At 49.1% G+C, this 24635-nt stretch overlaps 2 protein-coding genes across 3 annotated transcripts; both read right to left on the minus strand.

Annotated features, from left to right (window-relative positions):
• Positions 1-282: 282 nt before the first annotated feature.
• On the minus strand, positions 283-24070 carry KIF18B (kinesin family member 18B). Of its 2 annotated transcripts, XM_023191397.2 has the most exons (16): positions 23925-24070; positions 12374-12700; positions 11607-11764; positions 11179-11283; positions 10855-10965; positions 10581-10778; positions 10269-10445; positions 9295-9369; positions 9051-9151; positions 8477-8663; positions 8022-8149; positions 4384-4589; positions 3593-4148; positions 2530-2619; positions 1969-2054; positions 283-1738 (listed from the first exon to the last, which is right to left on the minus strand). In XM_023191397.2, the coding sequence occupies exons 2-16, from the start codon at positions 12684-12686 to the stop codon at positions 1635-1637; spliced, it is 2595 nt and encodes an 864-aa protein (XP_023047165.1). In that variant the 5' UTR covers positions 12687-12700; positions 23925-24070; the 3' UTR covers positions 283-1634. The 2 variants fall into 2 exon arrangements, with proteins under 2 accessions (XP_023047165.1, XP_023047164.1); XM_023191396.1 differs by lacking the exon at positions 23925-24070 and having other exon boundaries at positions 12374-12713.
• On the minus strand, positions 6072-6621 carry LOC111525799 (60S ribosomal protein L23a). Its single transcript, XM_023191398.1, has one exon. The coding sequence runs from the start codon at positions 6613-6615 to the stop codon at positions 6145-6147; it is 471 nt and encodes a 156-aa protein (XP_023047166.1). The 5' UTR covers positions 6616-6621; the 3' UTR covers positions 6072-6144.
• Positions 24071-24635: the final 565 nt, after the last annotated feature.

Here is a 24635-nt window from a genome sequence, read left to right on the forward strand (position 1 = left end):
TGACCACTAAGAAGGCAGAACTCCTAGCAACCCACCCCCAAGGCTGTAGAAGGGTGGAACAGACCTCCAGGTGCAATTACTCCCAAACCCACGGAGAATAGGAGGCCCTTCGGGGCGTATTGGGCTGTGGAGTGAAGAGTCAGGCTCAGACCTCAGGCTCCAGGAGGCAGAGTGAGAACTGTTTTCTGCATATACTCAGAAGTTTCCTGAGGTCTTAAGAGTAGGAAGGTGAGAAAGGGAAGGTGTTGCTATCCTATCTAGGTGTACAGAGAGACACACGCACCAAGGATGGAGACGGTTTACTGTTATACCAAAAATATATGTATATATCTATATATATATGCAGAAATAAAGGATCAGAAGGCTATAAACCCAAGTATCATTAGCATTTGTATCTGGGTGCGGCATTAAGGCTGAATTCTCCTTTCTTTACACTTTTACACTGAACGTGTATCCTATTTACAATAGAATGAAACAATAAAGCTGTCTTCATTTGGAAATCAAGGCACCATTATCATCCACATCTTCACCAGGACTGTGGCTGGGGACTGAGGAGAGTAGGGATGAAGAAGTCCCTCTCAGAAACCAGGAAGAGCCAAGCTGCGACTCCCCGCTCCCCAACCCATCCTCACTCCTCCTCCACTGCCCGTGGCCAACACTGTGGGGCCTGTGTTAGAGACAGGTGGGGAAAAGAGCCCAAGAGCTGTCTGCCTGCATGGAGGGCATCATAAATGAGAGGGGAGGCCGGGCGCGGTGGCTCACACCTGTAATCCCAGCACTCTGGGAGGCTGAGGCAGGTGGATCACGAGGTCAGGAGATTGAGACCAGCCTGGTTAACATGGTGAAACCCCATCTCTACTAAAAATACAAAAAATTAGCTGGGTGTGGTGGCGGGTGCCTGAAATCCCAGCTACTAGGGAGGCTGAGGCAGGAGAGTAACCCGGGAGGTGGAGGTTGCAGTGAGCCGAGATCACGCAACTGCACTCCAGCCTGGACCACAGAGCGAGATTCTGTCTCAAGCAAAATAAAAATAAAAAATGAGGGGGGAACATGGCAGCACCTTTAGAAGAGCAACACGGGTCAGGCGCGGTGGCTCACGCCTATAATCTCAGCGCTTTGGGAAGCTGAGGCAAGCGGATCACCTGAGGTCAGGAGTTCAAGACTAGCCTGGCCAACATGGCAAAACCCCATCTCTATTAAACAGATGAAAATTAGCTGGGCATAGTGGCAGGCACCTGTAATCCCAGCTACTTGGAAAGCTGAGGCAGGAGAATTACTTGAACCCAGGAGGCAGAGGTTGCAGTGAGCCGAGATCGTACCACTGCACTCCAGCCTGGGCGACAGAGTGAGACTCCATCTCAAAACCAAAACCAAAAACAAAAAAATAGCAGCACGTTAACACTCACAAATGAATATGTACATGCTAAGAAGCTGAGTGTAACAGGAGATTAACAGAGGGTGAGTAGCAGGATGATGTCTGGGAAGGGATGTTAATACAGCGAAGGTGTGTTGGCACTAATTGCTCCCAGGTAAGGAAGGTAGGTCCAGCTCCTGGTGCAGGTGGCTCCAGGTCTATCCAGCATAGAGAGGCCGGTGGTTTAGGACATTCTGGTGTGATCAGGACATTCTGGCAGTCAGGACACCTTGGTGACACCGTTCCCTGCTGACAGCGCTCTCCCCATGATGAGGTCCTTTCCACTCCTCTGGTTGCTACGGCACAGGGGACTCAAGGGCAGCTCTGCAGGCCAGTTGGATGGGTGGCGGGGAGTACAGCGAGGAAGGAAAGTGAGGCTCTGTCCCCATCCTCCAGCCCACCTCCCACCTGTCTCATCAGCAGTATCCCTGAGATGCTTGGCAATACCCTAGGCCCTCCTTTCTTCTGGGTCTCAGCCCCGCCCTGCACCCTCCTGCTTCTTGTCTTCATTGGCCTCCATGGCCCAGGCTATCCCTGTCCCTAGTGCCAGTCACCTGGGAGTACAAGGGGCCCAGCTGGCCTCTTCAAAGTGCTGCTGGGGAGGCGGGCGATGCGGCTGCGGCCACGGGAGACTGAGGAACTGAGGGAGGAAAGGAGGGAAGGTGGACGGTTACGGCCCTGTCTCTGGACTATGGGTGTGCATTGAGTGGGGCAGGTAAATACTCGACACTAAGCTCTGAGAGCAAAGGATGCTGGGCGCCAGCAGGAGCTTCCAGGGCCGGATCTAAGGACGGGAGAGGCAGTGTCTAGGGTTGGGGATATGAGAGGGAAGTAGCGGTGAGGATGGAGAGTCCCTTTGCTGGATTAATGGTGTGCAGCACCTCCCTCAATGGGTGCTGATCCCTCGTGGATCAGCTCTGGGTGATCCTGGGATAGCAAGGGCCAAGGAAACCTCAGGTGGAGAAGGAGATGCGCGCCATGCTCACAGGACCTCAGCTGCTTGCTCGGGGGGTCCAGAGACAGAGACACTGGGGGCCCAGAGTCGGCCCAGATGTCTGCTGCCCTGGTGAGAGCTAGCTCCTTCTCCCAGACAACCGACCCCTCCCAAATCTCACCTCGCAATGCGCTTCTTCTGGCAGGCAGAGGTCCCAGGGAGGGAAGATGTTGGCTTGGGACCCTTCATGGTGAACAGGGGCATGGGTCCCCTAGGGAGGGAGGGAGGGGAAGGAGGCCGATCAGCAGGGAACCAGAAGCAGGGCCAGCCGCTTCCTCCCTCCAGCCCCCAGCTCAGGCATGGGGGAGGGTGGTTGGACAAGATGACCTCTGAGGTTTCTTCTATAAAGAGGTGGATTCCTCTCCCTGCCTCACTCTGCCTGGCTGACAGCTGAGTGACAGGCCTGCTCTGGGAGGACATCCAGATGTCAGTTTCTGGTGCACCCAGGGAACTGGAGTTCAAACAGTTTCACCCTTCCACCTGCCCGGCTCTGCGCTTGTTACCAAGAGCTGCTTCTTGGGCTGTAAAGGGGCGGGGCACAGGTGGACAGAGCCTGCCAGCCTCTGCACCACAGGTGCAGGTCAGTCTGCCACTGGTTCTTGGCCTTGGACTGTCCTGAGCGGGCTGCTGTTCCCCTTCCTGCCATGTGTGTGGAAAGGGGGAGTGAGAGCTTCATCTTCTCACTGGAAAATACTGAACTGAGTTTTCTAAGGACCCCCTTTCCTGTTTCAGATACTGGGCCGGAGGCCAAAATCTGGAGTAGAAGTGGCAGAAAGAGGTATATCCTAGTGGAACGTAGAATGCAGCCCAGGTCAAAGAGTCCGAGGAAAGACAGGAACAGTAGTGCTGAGCTCCCCTAGTACATTCCTGTTCCCTGCTGACTCTTTCCAAGTTGGGGTCCCATTAGCTACACATGAGCATGCTACAAACCAGCACAGAGTGGGTGGCTTTGCAGCATGGACAGACCAGGCAGGTGCCCCGAGAGAAGTGACGCCTCCCTGGCAGCTGTAGAGCCTGCTTCCCTGGGCCTGGGGAGCAAAGCGGATTACAGCCAAAGGAGAACAGATAGGAACTATCCCAGCTCCAAGAGTCAGGCTGTCCTCCATACTTCTCAGCGGCACCAAGAAGTCCCTTGCTGACCAGTGACCCTGACGGAAGGGGTGGAGCGAGACTGGGAGACCCACCTGGGGATGAAGGGCTGGTCTAGCCTGCTCAGCTCCTGGGGGATTTTGTCCCAGCCAATGCATTCATGGAAACTGGGCTTTGAGGGAGGCTCCTCGGAGAGATCGAAGGTGGCGTTGAGGTCTCGAGTGGGCAGGGCCAGTGGGGTAGAGCAGTTCTGCATGGCAGAAGGGCCTAGGGGCACCCGGCTTTTGATGACTGTGGTTGGGCAAAAGTGAGGGGAATGGCAGGGGGAGGAGGCCCTTTCTCCTTTGGGGGTGCTGGGCCCCTGTGAAGGTTGGGCGTCAGGCAGAGACCCTCTCCTCAGGCAGGGCAGGAAGGACTGGCGCTGGCGCTTGGTGCCCCGCTTTGGGGCCATGGGACTGTCTGGCTCTAAGGGGCTTGGTCTCCTCCTCTTCTTCTTCTCCATGGGCCATCGGGATTCCTGGGCTGGTGTGCAGTTAGGTCCAGATGGGATCCCCAGCGTGTGCAGGGGGCCACTCAGTCGCCTCGCCATGGTCCGGGTCACAGGGCCAGTGTATCCTGGAGGCTCTGGGTGGAGAGGAGACTGCACAGGGACTGCACAGAAGGAAGGAGAATTTGTAGAACTTGGGGAGCCAGACACCGGAGACATGAAGGAGCCCATAACCCCTCAGGTCTCCTGGGGCCTCTCTGTGTGCAGAAGTCTAGGATCCCAGGGTCCCAGCCTCCTACAGCAGCAAAACCCAGTAACTGAGGCCCCTGGACACCCCTCAGCCCCAGTGGGGTCTTGAAGACAGCACCCATAGGCAGGGGAGAGCAGGATGAGACTCACTTGACTCTGAACACAGCTCCTGAGTCAGAGGTGCCCCCCTGGCCAGGCCAGAAGTGCTAGAGGCCTCTGCCCCAGGCTCAGTTTTTTCCTCTTGCACCAGCTGCTGTAGGGTCTCAAACTCTGTGATCATGTCGGGGGTCAGGAGGTTGGCTGCTTGGAGCAGGGAGTACTGCCGCTGGGCCAGGCATAGCACCTTAAGGGCCAACCTGGAACAGAAGAAAGGGGATTCCCAACCCTGCTCAGACCCAGCCTGACCAGGAGCCTCTATGCCATGCACCTGTCCTCATCACTCCAGCTGTGGCTGAGGAGCCTGAACTGGTCCCCTGGCTCCCTCCTGCCTCGCCCCAGACAGGCTGGCCAGACTCACCACCCTCCCAGCCTGCTCTGCTCCTGCTCCTGCTCTGCTATACTTTTGCTGAAGGCCAAGACTGGCCAGGATGGCCACAGGTAATGGTGGGAGGTGTCGCCCACTAAACACGTCCCATGACAAAGACAGCGATCTGAGAAATAAGGAAAGGGCACTGAATGGCCCTGGACTCAGAAGGTCTGAGTCTCCTCTTGGCTCTGCCACTTATTAGCGCTGTAATCATGAGTTCATCTACCCTAAAGGCAGTGCAAGGGAGCAGTTAAGAGCCCAGCTCCAGTCAGACTGCCAGTTTCCCGCTCACATCCTGGCTCCAATACCTCTCAGCTTTGTGATCTTGGATGTACTGGTTAACCTCAGTCTCCACAACCTGAGAATGGGGATAACAAATGCACCCACCTCATAGGGTTATTGGAAAGACAGAATGAGTTACTTCACAGACAAAATGTTTAAAGAATACCTGGCATGTAATAAGCACTGTAGGCCTAGCTAACTATTGTTTCCTGTAAAATGGAAATAATACCATCTTGCTGGTTAGGATAAGAGGAGATTATGTAAGATAGGGTATGTTCATCGTGGTTCTAAGAAAACCCTCAAAAACACATTCAGTCCATGCTTTCTATTTAATGATCGGGATCCTGAAAAAGTATGTGTGAATCAAGGTGTATTTCACAGGCACTAGGGGGCTATTTAAAGGAAATGATAAGGGTAATGAGATTATTGAGGTTGTAAATTTAGATTCTAATAAAGCATATTTTCTTTCTGTAAGGCACACCTATGATAAAAGAATAGACACAATTATCTCAGTGGGAATTATCCATGGAAAATGATTTATCCTCAGGTAGTTCTACCAGCCTGGACATCTCTGAAGCCCCTTCCACTGCCCTCAGTCAGGGTGTGCTCAGGGAACACAAACTCATTTTATAAAGCAGCCTCAAGGTCTTTTTTTGAAAAAAGGCAGGATATAAATTAAAATGGACACAGCGGAAACTCATTCTATATCTGCACGAGCCACACATTACAAGGAAGATTAGACAATTGTGAAGCGTGGGCGTTTGGGGGAAATATCCAGGCTCTGGCCCCGTCCCTCTTGCTATGTGAGCCTGAACAAAGGCTTCAGTGCCCCATCTGATAAATGGGGAGCTGGTCTAAATCAGGAGTTTTCAAATTAGGTTTCAAAAACCCATCAGACAGAGTAACTCTGTTTTGACTGTTCTATGCATTAGATTTCATTGTAGCAAAAAAACAATAAAAAAAAAAAATCTGAAAAACCACTGAATTGGAAAATCGAAGATCTACTCTGCTCTAGTGGTCCAAGATTCTCTTTTTTTTTTTTTTTTTTTTTATGTTGAAAAGATATATATATATATATTTAGAATTGGGCAGCTGGACTCAGTTTAGATGATCCCAATTTTGTTGGCAACATCCAAAGCGTCGTAATCAGGAGCTAGTCGAACATATGCCTTTTTCTCTCCATCAGGCCGAATCAGGGTGTTGACCTTGGCCACATCAATGTCATAGAGCTTCTTCACAGCCTGTTTAATCTGGTGCTTGTTGGCTTTAACATCCACAATGAACACAAGTGTGTTGTTGTCTTCTATCTTCTTCATGGCAGACTCAGTGGTCAGCGGAAACTTGATGATAGCATAGTGGTCAAGCTTGTTTCTCCTGGGGGCGCTCTTCCGAGGATATTTGGGCTGCCTCCGGAGTCGCAGTGTCTTGGGCCGCCGGAAGGTGGGTGACGTGCGGATCTTCTTTTTTTTGTGGCTGTGGACACCTTTCAACACTGCTTTCTTGGCCTTTAAAGCCTTCGCTTTGGCTTCGGCTTTAGGAGGGGCAGGAGCTTCCTTCTTCGCTTTCGGCGCCATCTTGTGAAAAAACTTTTTTTTTTTTTTGAGACGGAGTCTCGCTCTGTCGCCCAGGCTGGAGTGCAGTGGCCGGATCTCAGCTCACTGCAAGCTCCACCTCCCGGGTTCACGCCATTCTCCTGCCTCAGCCTCCCAAGTAGCTGGGACTACAGGCGCCCGCCACCTCGCCCGGCTAGTTTTTTGTACTTTATTTTAGTAGAGACGGGGTTTCACCGTGTTAGCCAGGATGGTCTCGATCTCCTGACCTCGTGATCCGCCCGTCTCGGCCTCCCAAAGTGCTGGGATTACAGGCTTGAGCCACCGCGCCCGGCCCAAGATTCTCAATTCTAAAATCAAAGGGAAATATTTTCAACGATCTGGTTGTTAGGACGTTTCCAACATGGAGATTTGTTACATTTTATTAGTACTTCATCCCCAAGAAGTAGGGAGACTGGGGGCTATGATCCCCAAGTCAAGGCCAAGGTTGAAGCAATCTGTTGGAGACCACAAAGCCAGGGCAGAAATAAGGACCCTGGTGTCCTCTCTCCTCATAACAGTGGACCCCTAGCAGATGGGCCCTGGGTCATCGGTAGGAGCTCATGGTTGTTCCCTGGGAGATCAGGGGGACATCCCAGCAGCGCATCCTTTCCTCTCCAGGGCCCTGGGCAGGACCTGATAGCAGGAGACAGATAATGAGCTGCCGATTATTCAGACTGCAGCATTTTTGCTGAGTCGGGAACAGACACTCCCCAACAAGAAATAAAATTAAACAGGCCCTTCTGTCCAGAAGCTTTAAATACACTGCCTAGCGTGAAGCGTGCTGGGGAGGGAAGAGCGGGATGGCAGTAACAGAGCTAAGTGGCAGGGGATTTAGGAACTAGGGGCCAAGGAGAAAAATATTAGCAGCATCTTTCTATGAAGCATAGAAAGAATGGTCCAAAATCCATTTTTCTTTGGCTTTGAGTAGTGGTTTATATTTACTTCTGAGAATAAATAGCCACAGTCAATCCGTTGATGAAGACACATGATAAACACTGGCTCAGGAAGGCTGTCCTTTCCCCAGCCTGACGTTCAGCTTCCCTTGGCTGCCCCCTCCTCGCTGTAGATGGGCAGCCTGGCCTCAGACTGGAAAGCAAAGCACGAGTCCCATTCGCCCTGCCCTGACCCAGGGCCTGCTGGCTGCCTGGATGGATTCTGGCGTTTTGCTTCCCTCTCCTGCTGGGCAGCCAGCTATGTAGAGGAATACGTAGAGGTGATAAGCTAATTGAGTAGGTGATGATAACATCAAGGAGGTGAAACCCGGTAAAGGACAGTGCTGATGAAGAGAGAGAGCTTTTGTGATGTGCTTAACACCAATTCCCACCCCCAGGGAGGCCGAACCCGTCACTTCCCACCTGGATTCCAGAATACAGCAAGAAGATACCTACTGCTTAGAATGATCCCGTTCCAGTTCCTGTGCTGAGAGGTGGCCCACGACTGGGTTGGGCTGCAGGGTCAGGCCAGGGGACTCTGGCAGTGCATGTGTGGGGTTCTGCTCTGGCATCTGTGTTGGAACCTAAAGAGGAAGGAGAAGGCACAAGTAGAGGGGCCAGGATGGCCTCCCCACCTTTATAAACAGTTTCTAAAATCCTTCCCTCCTACAAGAGTGGAAGTGACAGCTCCCAGAATGACCAGGTCTTGGTCACTTCCAAACACACAAGGATCTGATAGATCATTTCTTTTTCCTGCCCAGAATCTGAAATCCTCCTAATGACTAAGGTGCAAGACATCCACATAGAGAGACGGGACTGAAGGGACTCTGAGTCAGGGAGAGGCGTTTTTTCCAATATCCCACCAGCTCCAAGCCCTTCTGTTACCCAGGCCTCACACCCCCAAGTCCTACCTCCTTAGCTGGGCCTTCACCCTGGTCCTTTGGGGACTGCTCCTGGTCTGAAGAATTCCCTTCCATGGCCCTCTCCACCTGGGCCTCTGTCCCCAGACTCTCCTCTTGAAGGGCTCTAGGCCCTGCAGGGAGCTCTGGGGTGCAGGGCTGGCTGGGAGGGTGGAGTGGCAAGGGGGAGCTGGGAAGGCTAAGAGGGAAAGGAGGGTTTGAGAGGCAGGATGTGGGCCAGGTGGGAGATCAGGGAGCGGGTGGGATCTCTGTGGCACCCAGGTCATATAGAGTCCATAAGGGACAGATGCTTAGGTGACAAATGGGCAGTAGCTGAGGGTAGGAGGAGTCAGGGATTTTCTGGTTTGAGAACACCCCTAAGTTCACCTTCTCTCAAATAGTAGGCCCTGCTCTTATGGGCTGGGGTGCCATTTACCCACTGGACACAGCACTGGGTGCGAACCCTTAACCCTAGGGATTGGAGCAGAAGCAAGGAGTCCTATTCTTCCGGAAACTGGAGAAGGGGCCTGGCTCCCCATCCTGGCTGAGCTGCAGGGTGGGGGCGGGAATGGGCAGTGGAACTCACTGTTGTGGTGGTGGTCCCGACTTGGGGGATCTTGGGAGGTACTGTTTTGGGGGTTGGCCTCCCCCTTCATATACTTGGAGCTTCTTCCTCAGAGCGGCTACCTGGAACAGAAGCAGCCCAGCTCAGCCCCTGAGAGCCCCAGCTAAGCACAGGAGGGGCGGGGCAGACAGAGCCCTGGCCACAGCCTCAAGCTCCTGCCTCTGGCTCTCTGCCCCCTAGCCTGCCCCCAGGGCAGGCTCCTCACCTCAGCCTGGAGCTGTTGGCAGATAGTAGCATACTGGCTGATGTGACAGTCCAGGCTGGTTACGTTGCTCTTCAGCTGAGATGGGGAACAGGAGAGAGATTTATTTATTCATTCAAAGCAGCTTTTATCGCCACCTCCGAAGGCCAGGCACTGCACTAGGTCTCACCCAAGTCCCCATGACCCACCCTCGCAAGTGGGGAGACACAGCAGAGAAGGTCAGTATCGTGCTTAAGACCACAGCGAGGGGCAGAAGACCCCCGACTCCACGAATAAGACCTTCTTGCCAGGGTTAGGGTGTTCTGGCAGTGGTCCCAGGAGAGCCAGGGCTCCCTAGGGGAGGGAGGGAGAGAGGGGTCAAGCAGATGTGGCAGAAAGCATATATTGGTGTTTATGTTTTGCTGAAAATATGCTCCTGCTGCTAAAAACAAGTCTGAACTAGACCACTGGCCAATGAGAGGCCACCCTCCTGCTGTCTCCCTTGGTTTTGGAGACCATCTTGCCCCTCTCAGCTGGTGACTTCCCACCCAGGGATGAGAACTGTGTCACTTCTATCACAAAGACTCTCTGAAGACAGAGGAACTTCTTTTTTTTTGAGACAGAGTCTAGCTCTGTCGCCCAGGCTGGAGTGCAGTGGCATTATCCCAGCTCATTGCAACCGTCACCTCTTAGGTTCAAATGATTCTTCTGCCTCAGCCTCCGGAGTAGCTGGGATTACAGGCGCCCACCACCATGACCGGCAAATTTTTGTATTTTTAGTAGAGACGGGGTTTCACCGTGCTGCCCAGGCTGGTGTCGAACTCCTGACCTCTGGTGATCCACCCACCTCGGCCTCCCAAAGTGCTGGGATTACAGGCATAAGCCACCATGCCTAGGCCAGAGGAACTTCTTTCCTCTGCCTTGGGGACACTTGGCCCAGGGATCTGTGGGAGCTGCTTGGGTCCCACCCTTCCCTGCTCCCCGGCTGGAGCACGCACCGAAAGCCTGATCTCCTTGGCCCGGTCGGCATATTTGAGGGTGTTGTACGTGTCCTCGTAGGCCAGGCTGGAGGGGCTGATGGCAGCGATCATCACTGTGCGGCAGTTGCCCCCAAGGGAGTCTTTGAGCAGGCGGGTCAGTTTGCTGTCCCGGTAGGGCACATGGGTCTTGCGGCCCTGGGGGGTGCAGTGAGCGGGTGTGGGGTGAGGAGGCTGATGGCACTGACTCAGGATGGGGTCCGGTGGCCTTTGGCCCTAGGTTCAGGTGTTCAGTTGCTATCCTAGGGGGAATGCTGGCCTGCGCTGTTTTACCTTTGCGTCGGCCAAGGCGTTGAGGACGTTGATGAGAGCCAGCAGAGATCGGTTGATGTTAGCCCCCTCCCGCAGCCGCTCCCCCTTCGCATGGGTGCTGGATGCCCGCTCTGAGCCAGCTAGGTCAATCAAGCTCATCTTGGCCATCTGGACAGCCTGGGTCAGTCCTGGAACCCTGTCCTGCTGCTTCACAAAGATCTGAAGAGAGATGGCAGGGATGAGGGGGAGCTAGGCATCAGGAGCCCTGGTTTCAGGCTCTGACCCATGACCTCACCTGGAAGATGGCATGGGAGCGGGAGGAAGTCGCGTTGGCATCAGTGGGGTGCTGTGTGCGGTTATGGTTCCCCCTGGTCAGCATCTCCAGCAGCTGCTCGGCTGAGGCTGGCTACAGAGGAGAGGCCCAGGAACGGGGCTGTGGGTTCCCCGACCAGGACTTTTGCCCTAACAGGAAGGGCTGGTCTTTAGAACCTACATCACCCCCTTGCTACCACCACCACTGCTACCACCATCACAGGACCTAGGGCATCCCCAAACAGTTTTGTGAGGGAACCCCGAGGACCCATGGGGCTGATCATCCTACCCAAGCCCAATCCCACACCTGGTGGAAAGAAAGTCCTTGCACCACCACCCCCTTGTCGGGGTCCTCGCGGATGGCAAGGGGCCCCTTGGGTTCCAGGAGGTCGTGGATCTGCTCATTGTACACCTGAGAAAGGAAGAAAGGAAGAGGCCTGAGGGAGAGTGGCTCATCAGGAAACCTCTCCCTAGCAGCTGGACAGGGATGCTGAGGCCGGGGTGTATCTGAGACACCCACAGGAGTGGCGCTTCCCAGGACTGTGTTACATGACCACAGCAGGGTGAACGGGCGGGTGTCTCCAGTGCAGCATCTCACTGAGCTGTATCTATCTCCTTGAGGGGCCCCAGCTCTCCATTTCCTGCCACCCTGTCCCACACCAGCTCATTCAACCCCATGGGCTCGCTTCCTCCCAGGTGGTTGTGAGAATGAGGCCCAGGGCAGGGGCAGCCGACCTCCTGGTAGCTGATGAGCACCTCGAAGCACTTCTCCTGCTGGCGGGCCTCCAGGCGCCTGTACAGTTCCACGGTGGTCAGGTACATGATGCCGGGGTCTCCCTCCCTTCCCAGCATGGTGTGTGTCTTCCCAGCCCCGGTAGCCCCGTAGGCAAACACTGCAGAGGACAGAGTAAGGAGGAGGACCCCAGTGCCTTGCCACCCAGCTCAGACCTTCCCTCCTCCCTCAAGCCCCTTCCCTTTGCCTCCTGTGTTTCCTGGTCCACTGCTCCCACTAATCGCACCCTCCATGTTCTCACTGCAGGGTTGGAGTTCTCTGTGTGTTTGTTCTGCTCCCCCATAGGCCAGTGGATTTGGGATAACCGGATTTCCACTATGGGGGCGGGCTATGCCTTCCTTCTGTGGCCAGGCAGCTTTTGGTGTTGAAGGCCCACAGTTATCTCCGTCTTACCATTTACCCTGGTTTATTGCCACACACTGTGGGTGTGATCTGTGAGTGGTGTCTTCTCCCCTCTAGACTGTGAGCACCAAGTGGACAGGTCCTGTCTGATTTGCTGTTGCAGCCCTGGGCCCAGTAGAGTGCCTCCCCCATAGACTGAATGAATGAATGGGGGTCCCACAGAGCATGATGGGACATTGTACAGAACTCCTTAGTAAATCGTGCCCAGCCTGGGGGAGGCGGGCACATGCCAGAAGACACACGAAACCCTTCCCTTAGGAGGAGGCAGGGAGGCCAGGCCACTGCCAGGCAGGGCTGAGGTTCTCACCTGAGCAGTTGTAGCCCTGAAGGAAGCTGTCCAGGATGCTGTGCGTGGTGTGCTGGAACACGTCCTGTTGGGTGGCTGCCTCACCAAAGATCCGGTCAAAGACAAATGTCAGGTCTTTGCCCTTCTTCTTGGGGCCATCATTGGTGCTGCCCCACTTTAGGCCAGGGAGCCCTCCATCAGGCTCCTCAGGGTTAAACACCAGCACCCGCTCGTCCACCACCTGAACAACTGGCCGCCGCTGACCATCCAGCTCCCGAGGGGTGGGGGGCCGCACCCGCACCACCACTTGCAGCGTGCTGTCCTCTACTGCCATCACCGTGGCGACACCTGGGCGAGACATGGTGGAGGTGAGGACCAATCCCACTCCAGGCCTGACCAGGTGCCCCCTCAGCATTCCAAGGCCCCCTCCACCCACTCCCAATGACTGGTCTCTGTTTTATGCCTCAAGAGAGTAAAAATATTGGTGCCGAAACCAATTATCTCTCTTTTGCACTTGAAATACCATCTTTGTCATACCCAAATGACTATATATATATATATATTTTTTTTTGAGACGGACTCTTGCTCTGTCGCCCAGGCTGGAGTGCAATGGCGTGATCTCGGCTCACTGCAACCTCCGTCTCCCAGGTTCAAGCGATTCCCCTGCCTCAGCCTCCTGAGTAGCTGGGATTACAGGCGCGTGCCACCATGCCCAGCTAATTTTTTGTGTGTATTTTCAGTAGAGATGGGATTTCACCATGTTGGTCAGGCTGGTCTCGAAATCCTGACCTTGTGATCTGCTCACCTCGGCCTTCCAAAGTGTTGGGATTATAGGTGTGAACCACCACGCCAGGCCTCAAATGACTATATTGTTGGAGGCCTCTTACTGGGCTTTCTACTATGTTCCACGAATCTATTTGTCTATTCTTTTTTTTTTTTTTCCTTACTTTTCATAACCCTTATGTAGCTCTGTCTATCCTTGGGCCAGTGCCACACTGTTTCTATGATATTACTTTACAGTATGCTTTCCAGCTAGTAAGGCGAGAACCTCTTCATTACTCTTTCTTTTCTATAACTTTCTTGGCTATTTTCAGCATTTATTATGCTACTTGATTTTAAGAAAATTGTATCAATTCTACCCCCAACCTGGAGCCCTCTCCTCCCTCAAAAACCCTATTGGGACTACAGTTTGAACTCTATTACATTTACATATTTATTATACTGAGCCTTTTTTTTTTTTTTACTTTACAAAAGCCTTTAGCAGCCAAGTGTATTAAACCGTTTCAGGCAAGATTGTGGCTACTGCCTTTCTTTTTGTTCAGATATTTTTTACGTCCCTCAATAAGATTTTATAGTTTTCTATCTCTTCAGTTAGTTCTGTAATTGTCCTTTTAATAGATTTCTCAGGTGTTTTATGTACTTAATTGCTCCTGTGGATGGAACACTTTTCCCCATTTACATTTCCAGCTGATAATTACTAGTATGGAGGAACACAACTAATTTTATATATTCACGCTATATCTACCACCCTCAAACTCTCTTATTAATTTCATTTATTTTTGTTATTTTGTTATACTGGGTTTTCCAAGTATACAATTATGTATCAGAAGAGGAAACAATTTTTACCTTTTCTTCTCTATATTCATACCCAATATTTCATTTCTTGTCTATTGCAGTCTCTAGAATTTCTAAAACAATGTTGAATAATAATTATGATAATGTGCATTCCTATTTTGCTTCTGATTCTAAAGGAAATGGCTTTAGTGCTTCCCTATTTAGACATTACTTTTATGCAAGTAGTCTTTATCACATTAGCAATTTCTTCTATTCTTGTTTTACTTGGGGTTATTATTAGGAAAGTCTAGAATTTTATCAATGCTCTTTTAGCATCTCCATACACACACACACACACACACACACACACACATATATATGTATTTTTTTTTTTTGAGATGGAGTTTCACTCTTGTTGCCCAGGCTGGAGTGCAGTGGCATGATCTCAGCTCACTGCAACCTCCGCCTCCCAGGTTCAAGCAATTCTCCTGCCTCAGTTTCTCCAATAGCTGGGATTACAGGCGCCCGCCAGCAGGCCCGGCTAATTTTTGTGTTTTTAGTAGAGATGGTGTTTTGCCATGTTGGCCAGGCTGGTCTTGAACTCCTGACCTCAGGTGATCTGCCCACCTTGGCCTCCCAAAGTGCTAGGATGACAGGGGTGAGCCACCTCATCCGGCCATCCCAATATATTTATGTGTTTTTTTTCTCCCTTATTTTGTTGCTATGTTAATTTATTAGATATTATTCCTGGTATCAAACCAACCATGCATTCCTGGAAAAAATCCTACCCCAGCCATAGTGAAGTTTTTAACACTTAAATGGTCAAACATGTCAATTTTTTATTTTATAGCTTTTATGCCATACTTAAGAAGACATTTCTTCTACAAGGTAATAAACCCTCTTCTTATATTTCTGTTTAATACTTTTTCTTTCTCACATTGAGGTCATCATGGAGATGGAATTTTTTTGTGTGTGTGAACTACGTGAGGAGGTTTCTAAATATATTTTCTTTCTAATTGGTAAGCAATTATCCTCAAGGTCATTTATTGAATAGTGCATTCATCCTCTACCAATTTGAAATGCCAAATTTAACATAACTAAAGTCTCATAGAAACATGAATTTGTAGCTGGGTGTGGTAGCTCACACCTGTAATCCTAGAACTTTGGGAGGCCAAGGTGGGCGGATCACCTGTGGTTGGAAGTTCGAGACCAGCTTGACCAACATGAAGGAACCCCCGTCTCTACAAAAAATACAAAATTAGCCGGGTGTGGTGGCACATACCTGTAGTCCCAGCTACTTGGGAGGCTGAGGCAGGAGAATTGCTTGAACCTGGGAGGTGGAGGTTGTGGTAAGCTGAGATCATGCCACTGCACTCCAGCCTGGGCAACAAGATTGAAACTTCATCTCAAAAAGAAAAAAAAAAAAAAAAAAGGAACATGAGTTTGTGCCAGGTGTGGTGGCTCATGCCTGTAATCCTAGCACTTTGGGAGGCTGAGGCTGGCAGATCACCTGAGGTCAGGAGTTTGAGACCAGCCTGGCCAATGTGGTGAAACTCCGTCTCTACTAAAAATACAAAAATTAGTCGGGCATGGTGGCAGGTGCCTGTAATCCCAGCTACTCGGGAGGCCGAGGTAGGAGAACCACTTGAACTTGGGAGGCGGAGGTTGCAGTGAGCTGAGATCCCGCCATTGTAATCCAGCTTGGGTAATAGAGACAGACTCCATCTCAAAAAAAAAAAAAAAAAAAAGAAACGTGAATTTGTTTCTGGACTTTCTCTTCTGTTTCATTATGTCCATTCCTTTTCCAGTACCTCACTCTTGTAATTACTGTGGTTTTATCATATATCACCTCATTGCTCTTTTTCTTGGCTATTTTTAGGCATCTTGTCTTACATATGGTTTTAGAATCAGCTTACGAACTTCTATGAAAAATCCTGCTAAGACTTTAATTTGGATTATTTTGAATTTATAGATTAATATGAGGAAAATTGGCATCTTTATAATGTCAAGTGTTCCCACCTAGGAACCGATATCTCTTTCCATTTATTCACACCTTTACAGTCTTAAGTAAAATTTTATAATTTTCCTCACATGGGTATTATATATTTCTTGATAGGCTTATTACCAGTTATTACATGATCTTTGCTATATTATGAATAGGCTCCTTGTTTTATTTTTATTTTATTTTTTTTGAGACTGAGTCTCGCTGTCGCTCAGGCTGGAGTGCAGTGGCACGATCTCGGCTCACTGCAACCTCCGCCTCCCAGCTTCTCTTGCCTCAACCTTCTGAGCAGCTGGGATTACGGGTGTGCACCACCACGCCCAGCTAATTTTTGTATTTTTAGTAGAGGTGGGGGCTCCAACTCCTGACCTCAAGTGATCCACCCGCCTTGGCCTCCCAAAGTGCTGGGATTACAGGCGTGAGCCACTGCACCCACCCACTCCTTTTAAAATTACATTTTCAAACTCCTTTTTTCCATAAGATAGGAAAGCTACTGATTTCTGCATGCAGATCTTGTATCTGGACCACATTGCTCAACTCCCTATTGGTGCTAATAGATTGTCATTGATTCTCTTAAGTCTTTCAATTAAATGATGATATCGTTTGCAAATAATGACAGTTACTTTCTATTTTTAGCTCTTCTATATTTAGTTCCCCACCTCCACTGCCCATTAGGAAGGTAGGAATGGGTGTTGAATTTTATAAAATGCTTTTTGGCACTTGCTGAAGTGATCACACATATTTCTTCTTTAATCTATTAATGTAGAGTGTGACTCAACAGATTTCCTAATGTTGACTGGGTAATAATTCCAAACACATATTTACTCATATCTTATATCTTATATCTTACTTATATCTCCCCCAGACCTCTCTCCTTGGTTTTTCATTTCTCTTTCGAAAGAGTGTACCAAGGGTAGGGATGGAATTCTTGGAATGCAGCGTACCAAGGGTAGGGATGGAATTTTGGAATGCATCCTGGAAAAGTTCAGCCCAACTGCAGGGATATATTGACAGAGGTGAGGAACGGGGGCTGTTCCTGGGCATTCTGAATAGATGCATGCCTTCCAGGTAAAGACTAGCTTCCACTGGTGGGTCACAAATACCAAGGTCATTCAGCAAAGGAAAGTGGGGTTTCTACCTGACACTCTAGCAAATAGCTAAGGTTTTCCTTGGGGAATGAGACAGAACTGAGCTGATTTGAAACTCCTGTTCCCGAACACCCCTAAACTTCTTAACTTCTTCCTCATATAAAATAAGAGAAAGATCTCAACCAACCATAATCCTTTTACATGTATGTAATTCTATTCCTCTCCCAGCAATCAGATTGCCATAGTAAGCATATTAGCTAAGTGCTCACTGTGTCAGGAACTGTTCAAAGCACCTTACACACATCATCTCCTTTTATCCCCATGGCAATCTCACAAGATGGATACTATTATTATACTCATTTTTCAATGAAGAAATTGAGACAAAGAGGGTTAAGCAGTTTGCCCAGGGTCTCAATGCTAGTGAGTGATGGAGCCCGATTCCAATCCAGGCAGTCTGACTACACACCGGGCCATACTGCCTTATAGTGATATTACATATTATGCTACAATGATCACATTGTTGTAATAGTCCCTTATGTTTGTATAATAATTATAATCCCATTTATGGAATTAGTATTCTGTATTCTACAAACACTTTCAAATATATGGACTGTACCTAATTTTCTTCTTCTTTCTTTTTATTTTATTTTTTTGAGACAGAGTCTCGCTCTGTCGCCCAGACTGGAGTGGAATGGCGTGATCTCAGCTCACTGCAAAACCTTTGCCTCCCGGGTTCAAGCAATTCTCCTGCCTCAGCCTCCCGAGTAGCTGGGATTACAGGCGCCCACCAGCATAGCCATGTAATTTTTGGATTTTTAGTAGAGACGAGGTTTCACCATGTTGGCCAGCTGGTCTCGAACTCCTGACCTCAGGTGATTTGCCTGCCTTGGCCTCCCAAAATGTTGGGATTACAGTCGTGAACCACTGCGCCCGACTGTACCTAATTTTCAACAAAGAGGGTTGCTGTCTCCTACTCTTGCAGACCTACCCCCAGGAAACCCCACTTTGGCACCCGGGGAAGTGAAGGCAGAGGATGCCTGGGTCCACATTTCCCGGCAGTCGCAGCTTCCCACGGGGAGGGCTTTAGCTGAGGAGGAGCCACAGAGCAGCCTAACATTCTAAGCAGGAAATTAAAAAGGGCACTGGCAAAGGAGTGCTCATAACCTTTACAGTTCTCTCCTCCCGCCTCCTGAGGGCCAGGGTGGCTGAGTCTGTTTGCCTAATGAGATGTTTTCCTTCTTGCTGAGATGATGCTGGGGGCATGGGCACAAAGTGTAGTGACACTTGGCATAGCCGCTGCTAGGATGCCTGGGTCCTTGTCCCTGTTCAGCATCTGACCAAGGCGGAGGTCTTTCCACAAGCCACACCAGGTCAATGTCGCATCAGCTTCCCCCTTTGAGAACCAGAGAAAACAGCTACCGAGCTGCTCCCGCCCCAGGGGATGGGGAGATTAATGAGAGAACGTGTGTCAAATTTGCTTTGATCCTTGGTTGGAAAGAGCATTTCAGCCCAAAGTACAAGGGAGATGATTCTTTAATAAGATCTTCAGGATTCTCAGCCAGTCACAGTCACGTCCTGTTTCTAACCCAGGGCAGCTCATTAAAACCCAGAGGCTAGTGCTCTGCCAGGCGGGGGCTGGAAAGCCAAGATTCTGTTGTTTTGGGGATGGCCTGCTCTGCCCACCCTAGTAGAGGCAGGCCCAGTGAGCCCATGCTCCTCAGAAGTCCCTGGAGAAAAATTTCAGAGGACTTGAGGGAATCTCCCTGCAGACACTGGGAGCTGAAGAAGGTAGTAAGGGTGGGGGGTAGGGGAAGAAGCCCAACCCCTGGATGTCCTAGTTTTACAGGTGATGCTATAGCCCCCTTCATCTCTCCTTCACAACCCTCATACACTTGTTTTTTTGTCCTTAAGCTCCAAGAGCAGGACCTTCTTCTGACATAGTCTGTGTACCCCAGGTGCCTGGGCACCCAGCCCAGCATGCAGCAGATGCTGAATTTGTCCTATGAATAAATAAGGGCCAGAGAAGAGCAGAGTCTGAATCCAAAAGTCTAAAAATAATTATTATTACAGCTAACATTTACTCAGTGCTTACTATGAATTAGACACTATGCTAAGTGCTTCACAAATGGTGTTTAACTTTCATAACAATTGTTACATCCCTACCCTACAAAAGGAACAGGAGGCACAGGAACTTGTCTCCCAAATGTGAAGTAGCAAGGCTAGAACTTGACCTTCTGTCACCGGGGGCACTACCCCATCCTTAGGCTGTTCTGCCCTGCAACTGGGCTTGGGCAGCTCCCATCTCCTTCTCACCTTGGTACCCACAAAAGAACAGCACCCCCGGGCCACTGGTTCTTCCTACATGTGGTCATGCAGAGGAAGAAATTGTGTTCTTTTGTTTTTTTAAATAGACAATCATAAGGCTGTAATTGATGATAGTGTTCTGAGTTTCTTCCTAATCTTAATTTATTTTTATTTATTTTTCTTGTCTTACATTTCCAGTTAGGACCTCCAGCACAATATTGAATAAAAGCAGTAATAGTGAGTATCCTCATTCCTTTCCTGATTTTATAAAGAATGTTTCTACTATTTCACACTTTGTTTGTTTAAGGAAATTTGTCTCCATTTCTAGTTTACCTATATATATTTAAAAGTCATGAATGGATATTGAATTTTATTAAATTCAATTTTCTTTTTATTTTCCTTTTTTATTTTTTTAGACCAGGTCTCACATTGTTGCCCAGGCTGGAGTGCAGTGGTGGGATCACCGCTCATAGCAGCCTTGAACTCCTGGGCTTAAGCCACCTTCCCACTTCATCACGTCACCTACCTCCCCAGTAGCTAGGGCCACAGGTGTGCCACCATCTCTGGCTAATTTTTAAATTTTTCGTAGAAATGATGTCTCACTATGCTGCCCAGGTGGATCTCCAACTCCTGGGCTCAAGCGATCCTCCCACCTCAGCCTCCCAAAGTGCTGGGAATATAGGAGTGAGCCACCACACCTGCTCCTATTGAATTGTATTTCTGTGCCTAATGGGATATGTTTGCTCTTTAAATCTCTAAATGTGTAAATTGTATTAATAGATTTTCCAATGTTAAACCATTCTTTCATTCTTGGGATAAATTCAACTTTGTCATAAGCTAGTTTTTAAATACATAACTGGTTTCTGATTGCTAATATTTTATTAAGATTTTTGCAACTACATTAATGAAACAGATTGATTGTAGTTTTTTTTTTTTTCTTTTTTGAAATGGAGTTTTGCTCTTTTTGCCCAGCAGGATGGACTGCAATGGCATGGTCTCAGCTCACTGCAACCTCTGCCTCCCTGGTCCAAGCAATTCTCCTACCTCAGTCCCCCGAGTAGCTGGGATTACAGGTGCCTGCCACCACGCCTGGCTATTTTTTGTATTTTTAGTAGAGACGGGGTTTCACCATGTTGGTCAGGCTGGTCTCAAACTCCTGACCTCAGGTGATCCACCTGCCTTGGCCTCCCAAAGTGCTGGGATTACAGGCATGAGCCACTACACCTGGCCTGACTTGTAATTTTCTTTGTATCATTTTTTATCTCAAAAATACACTCACATGTTTTATCTTTTTTATAGGGAGAGTTTGCATAAGGTAGAATCATCTTTTTTAATTGCCTGTAAGTTTCTGGTGGAATTTGGTATAGATTTTTCATGCCTGTGAAGATACATTTTAAACTAACTCAATTTCTTCTATGGAAAATTGAATTCCTCAATGGAATAGTCCTAGATCTAGTCAAAATTTCCATAACTTCTTGAGTCAGTTTTGGCAAGTTGTTTTTTCCTAGAAAATTTTCCAAAGGCATTGTCAAAAAGAATGTTCCATTGCATTTCTCTCTCTTTTAATCTCTGTAACTGAAGTATGTACCTATTTTTGCTCCTAAGATCTTTTTTTGTGTGTTTTATTCATTTATTTCTCCATCAGTATTGCCAGAGGTTTTTTTATTAGTCTTTTCTAGATACAGCTTTTGACTAAAATAATCCTCTCTATTGTATGATAAAACGCTATTTCATTGATTCTGCTTTTAGTTTATTGATTGATTGATTGATTGATTGAGACAGTGTCATTCTGATGCCTACGGTGGAGTGCAGTGGCACGATCACGGCTCACGGTAGCCTTGACCTCCTAAGGCTCAAAAGATCCTCCCACCTCAGCCTCCTGAGTAGCTGGGATCACAGGCACACGCCACCATACTCCCCTAATTTTACATTTTTAAGAAGAGATGGTGTTTCACCATATTGCCCAGGCTGGTCTTGAACTCCTGGGTCTCACACCTTGGTCACACACCTTGGTCTCCCAAAATTCTGGGATTACAGGCGTGAGCCATTACACCCAGTCTTATCTTCTTTTATATTCTACATATGTTCTCTACTGTTCTGTCTTATTAAAGTTTGGTATTTGCCTCATTAACTTTCAGTTTCTTAAACAAAATGTTCTTTTTTTTTTTTTTTTTGAGACGGAGTCTCGCTCTGTCGCCCAGGCTGGAGTGCAGTGGCACGATCTCGGCTCACTACAAGCTCCGCCTCCCGGGTTCATGCCATTCTCCTGCCTCAGCCTCCCGAGTAGCTGGGACTACAGGCGCCCGCCATCTCGCCCGGCTAGTTTTTTGTATTTTTAGTAGAGACGGGGTTTCACCGTGTAGACCAGGATGGTCTCGATCTCCTGACCTCGTGATCCACCCGTCTCAGCCTCCCAAAGTGCTGGGATTACAGGCTTGAGCCACCGCGCCCGGCAACAAAATGTTCTAATATAAGCATTTAAGACTATAAATTGCCCTCTAAGTATCGCTTTAACTGCGTTTCACAAGTTTTATAAATAGTATTTTTATAATTGTTCCATGCTAATTATCTTTTAATTACAATTATGAATTCCTATTTGACTGACTTAAGTGTATTTTTAAAAAATTTCAGGCCAGGCATGGTGGCTCACGCCTGTAATCTTAGCACTTTGGGAGGCCGAGGCTGGTGGATCACCTGATGTCAGGATTTTGAGACCAGCCTGGCCAACATGGTGAAACCCCATCTCTACTAAAAATACAGAAAATTAGCCGGGTGTGGTGGCGGGTGCCTGTAATGCTAGCTACTCCAGAGGCTGAGGCAGGAGAATTGCTTAAACTTGGGAGGCGGAGGTTGTAGTGAGCCAAAGTGGTGCCATTGCACTCTAGCCTGGGCAACAAGAGCGAAACTCTGTCTCAGGGGAAAAAAAAGAAAAATCCAAACATGAGCTGGGCACAGTAGCTCATGCCTGTAATCTCAGGACTTTGGGAGGCTGAGGTAGGAGAATAGCTTGAGGTCAGGAGTTCAAGACCAGCCTGGGCAACATAGGGAGAACTTGTCTCTACTTCCAAAAAAAAAAAATTGTAAATGTGGTATTTATAACTTAATTGCTTACATAAAGAGATTATCTTTTATACAATATTCTGATAGTTGTTTAGATTTGTTTTGTGGCCAGGTATAAAAACAATTTATAAATTTATAAAATATGCTACATGTATACTTTTTTTTTAACTTCTATTTTATTTTATTTTTTGCAACAGTATACATGTATACTTTTTTAAAAAGGTATAAATGGAATTGGGTTAGATAATATAAAGACCAACATCTTAAAATAACTCTCTGGGGTGGGGAAATTCAACAATGAAATAGGCAGAGAATGACTGGACACCTTTGTACTTGCTGAAGCATAGGATGCAGTGATTGGAGAAGAAATAGAATAGGGAGAAGATTGGAGAAAGCAATATAACATTGAGATGTTCTCCTCTAAACTAGGCTTAACATCTCTGAGCCTCAGTTTTCCAACCTGTAAATTGTAAATAATATTAGTATATATCCCATATATTTGTGAAGACTAAATGAGTTCATTCAAACCTGGTAAGTGCTCAATAGATATTAGCATTACTGTTAGAATTATATGACATATGGCATTTTCCCATGATGCTAGAGGAACCAACGTCTTCAATAAAATCCCTTAAGTTCTGTGGCACAGACCAGGCTTAATCTTTTCCATGTCACTTCAGTTCCTTAGAAGGTCAAAGCTAAGGGGAGATGTATCCTAGGAGCAGTAACAGAGGCCTGGTCTTCTGTCATATAAATGTTCTTTCACTTGTTCCTTCATTCATTCAAATATTTGGCTAGGCGCAGTGGCTCACATCTGTAATCCCAGCACTTTGGGAGGCCGAGGCAGGCGGATCACCTGAGGTCAGAAGTTCGAGACCAGCCCAGCCAACCCTGTCTCTACTAAAAATACAAAAATTAGCTGAGTGTGGTGGTAGGCGCCTTTAATCCCAGCTACTCGGGAGGCTGAGGTAGGAGAATCTCTTGAACCCGGGAGGCGGAGGTTGCAGTGAGCCAAGATCGTCCCATTGCACTCCAGCCTAAGAGACAGACATATTCCAACTCCAAAAAAAATTAAAAAAAAAAAAAAAAATTGCGTGCTACAGCCACTGGCACGTGCAGCTCTGCAATCGGTTCAGTAAAGACGGGTGGAGAGGGGCTTACTTACTCCACACTGACATGCAGGGAGTCCCAGGCCTTTAGTTCTAGTGTGCATAAGAGCCCCATTCTTCCTCACTTGCGAGCAGGAGGACCTTTCACGGGGCCGACGTACAGAAGGCCAGGCCCCGGTGGCAGACGTGCAGGCCCAGTCTAGGTCCAGCATAGATGAGCAGAGGGGTCCCGACCACCCGTACGGGTGTGTAAGGAAGCGCCCTGCTTTCCGCCCAGTTTAAAGGGGTCCATGCAGGGCCTGCCGGGGCGGCGGCAAAGCTCGGTCTCCGCGCCGCACCTTGACGTTCAGCACAAAAGAGGCCTGGCTCAGGCCACCGCCCGGAGCAGCTGGGTCTGCGCGTCTGAGACCTGAGAGCAGGCATTCGCGGGGTCGGCTCCGCCGTGGGCCAGGGCTTACCTTTTGTCGGTTCTCCGCCGCTGGCGTCGCTGCTTGCTCGCGGGTCCCACTGCCACAACACAGACAGGAGTACCCACCCCAGGGGAGTGCGCCCCACACCCTCCCCTACCCGCGCCAACCTCCACCTGGCGCCTCGCGTTCAAATTAGCCGGGCCGGCAAGACCGTGCTTCCCATTGGTCAGCTACCGGATCGCTGATTGGCTGTTTCCTAAGTAACAAAGTGTTGCGCGAGCCGTTCACAGTGCGCTTGCGCGTTTCCTCTTCCTGACTGCTAGAGGTTCCCAGGCGGTGTCTCCGGGGTTGGGCACACGCGAGTAGCGGGCAGAAGCCAACCTAGGGTTCTGTTACGTGGGGCCACAGTCTCTGTGGTCCCCGGAGCTAGGCTTAGCACCAGTTACAGCAACCAGACATCCAACAGGTGTTTAAACCTGTTCTTTCTGTAGGCTAAATTCACATCCGTTTGTCAAGAGGGGATTGTCAACCGCTGTCGGCAGCGTCTTTCCGCTGCGGGACCATCCCAAGATGAACAAGATGAACTTAAAGGACAGCCTTGATGTGGCAAAGCCGGCGGACGCCAAGAATGGCAATTCCATCCTCTTGGCTTTGACAGTGTGAGAAGCATGGTGCCTGATGATTGCGTGTGAGGGTCGGCCTCTTAGGCAGCGGTGGGGTGCACTGCCTCCATAATGCACCGCTGCCCGCTGCTTGGAT

Source organism: Piliocolobus tephrosceles, chromosome 16 (genome assembly GCF_002776525.5).
Source record: "Piliocolobus tephrosceles isolate RC106 chromosome 16, ASM277652v3, whole genome shotgun sequence".
NCBI lineage: Eukaryota > Metazoa > Chordata > Mammalia > Primates > Cercopithecidae > Piliocolobus > Piliocolobus tephrosceles.

Coding starts and splice junctions, on each gene's coding strand:
- LOC111525799 (XM_023191398.1), bottom strand. CDS start 6,615: ATGGCGCCGAAAGCGAAGAAGGAAGCTCCTGCCCCTCCTAAAGCCGAA.
- KIF18B (XM_023191396.1), bottom strand. CDS start 12,713: ATGTCTCGCCCAGGTGTCGCCACGGTGATGGCAGTAGAGGACAGCACG. Junction 9,152..9,294: donor GCCAACAGCTCCAGGCTGAG/GTGAGGAGCCTG, acceptor CTTCTGTTCCAG/GTAGCCGCTCTGAGGAAGAA. Junction 2,055..2,529: donor CAGAAGAAGCGCATTGCGAG/GTGAGATTTGGG, acceptor TTCCTCCCTCAG/TTCCTCAGTCTCCCGTGGCC.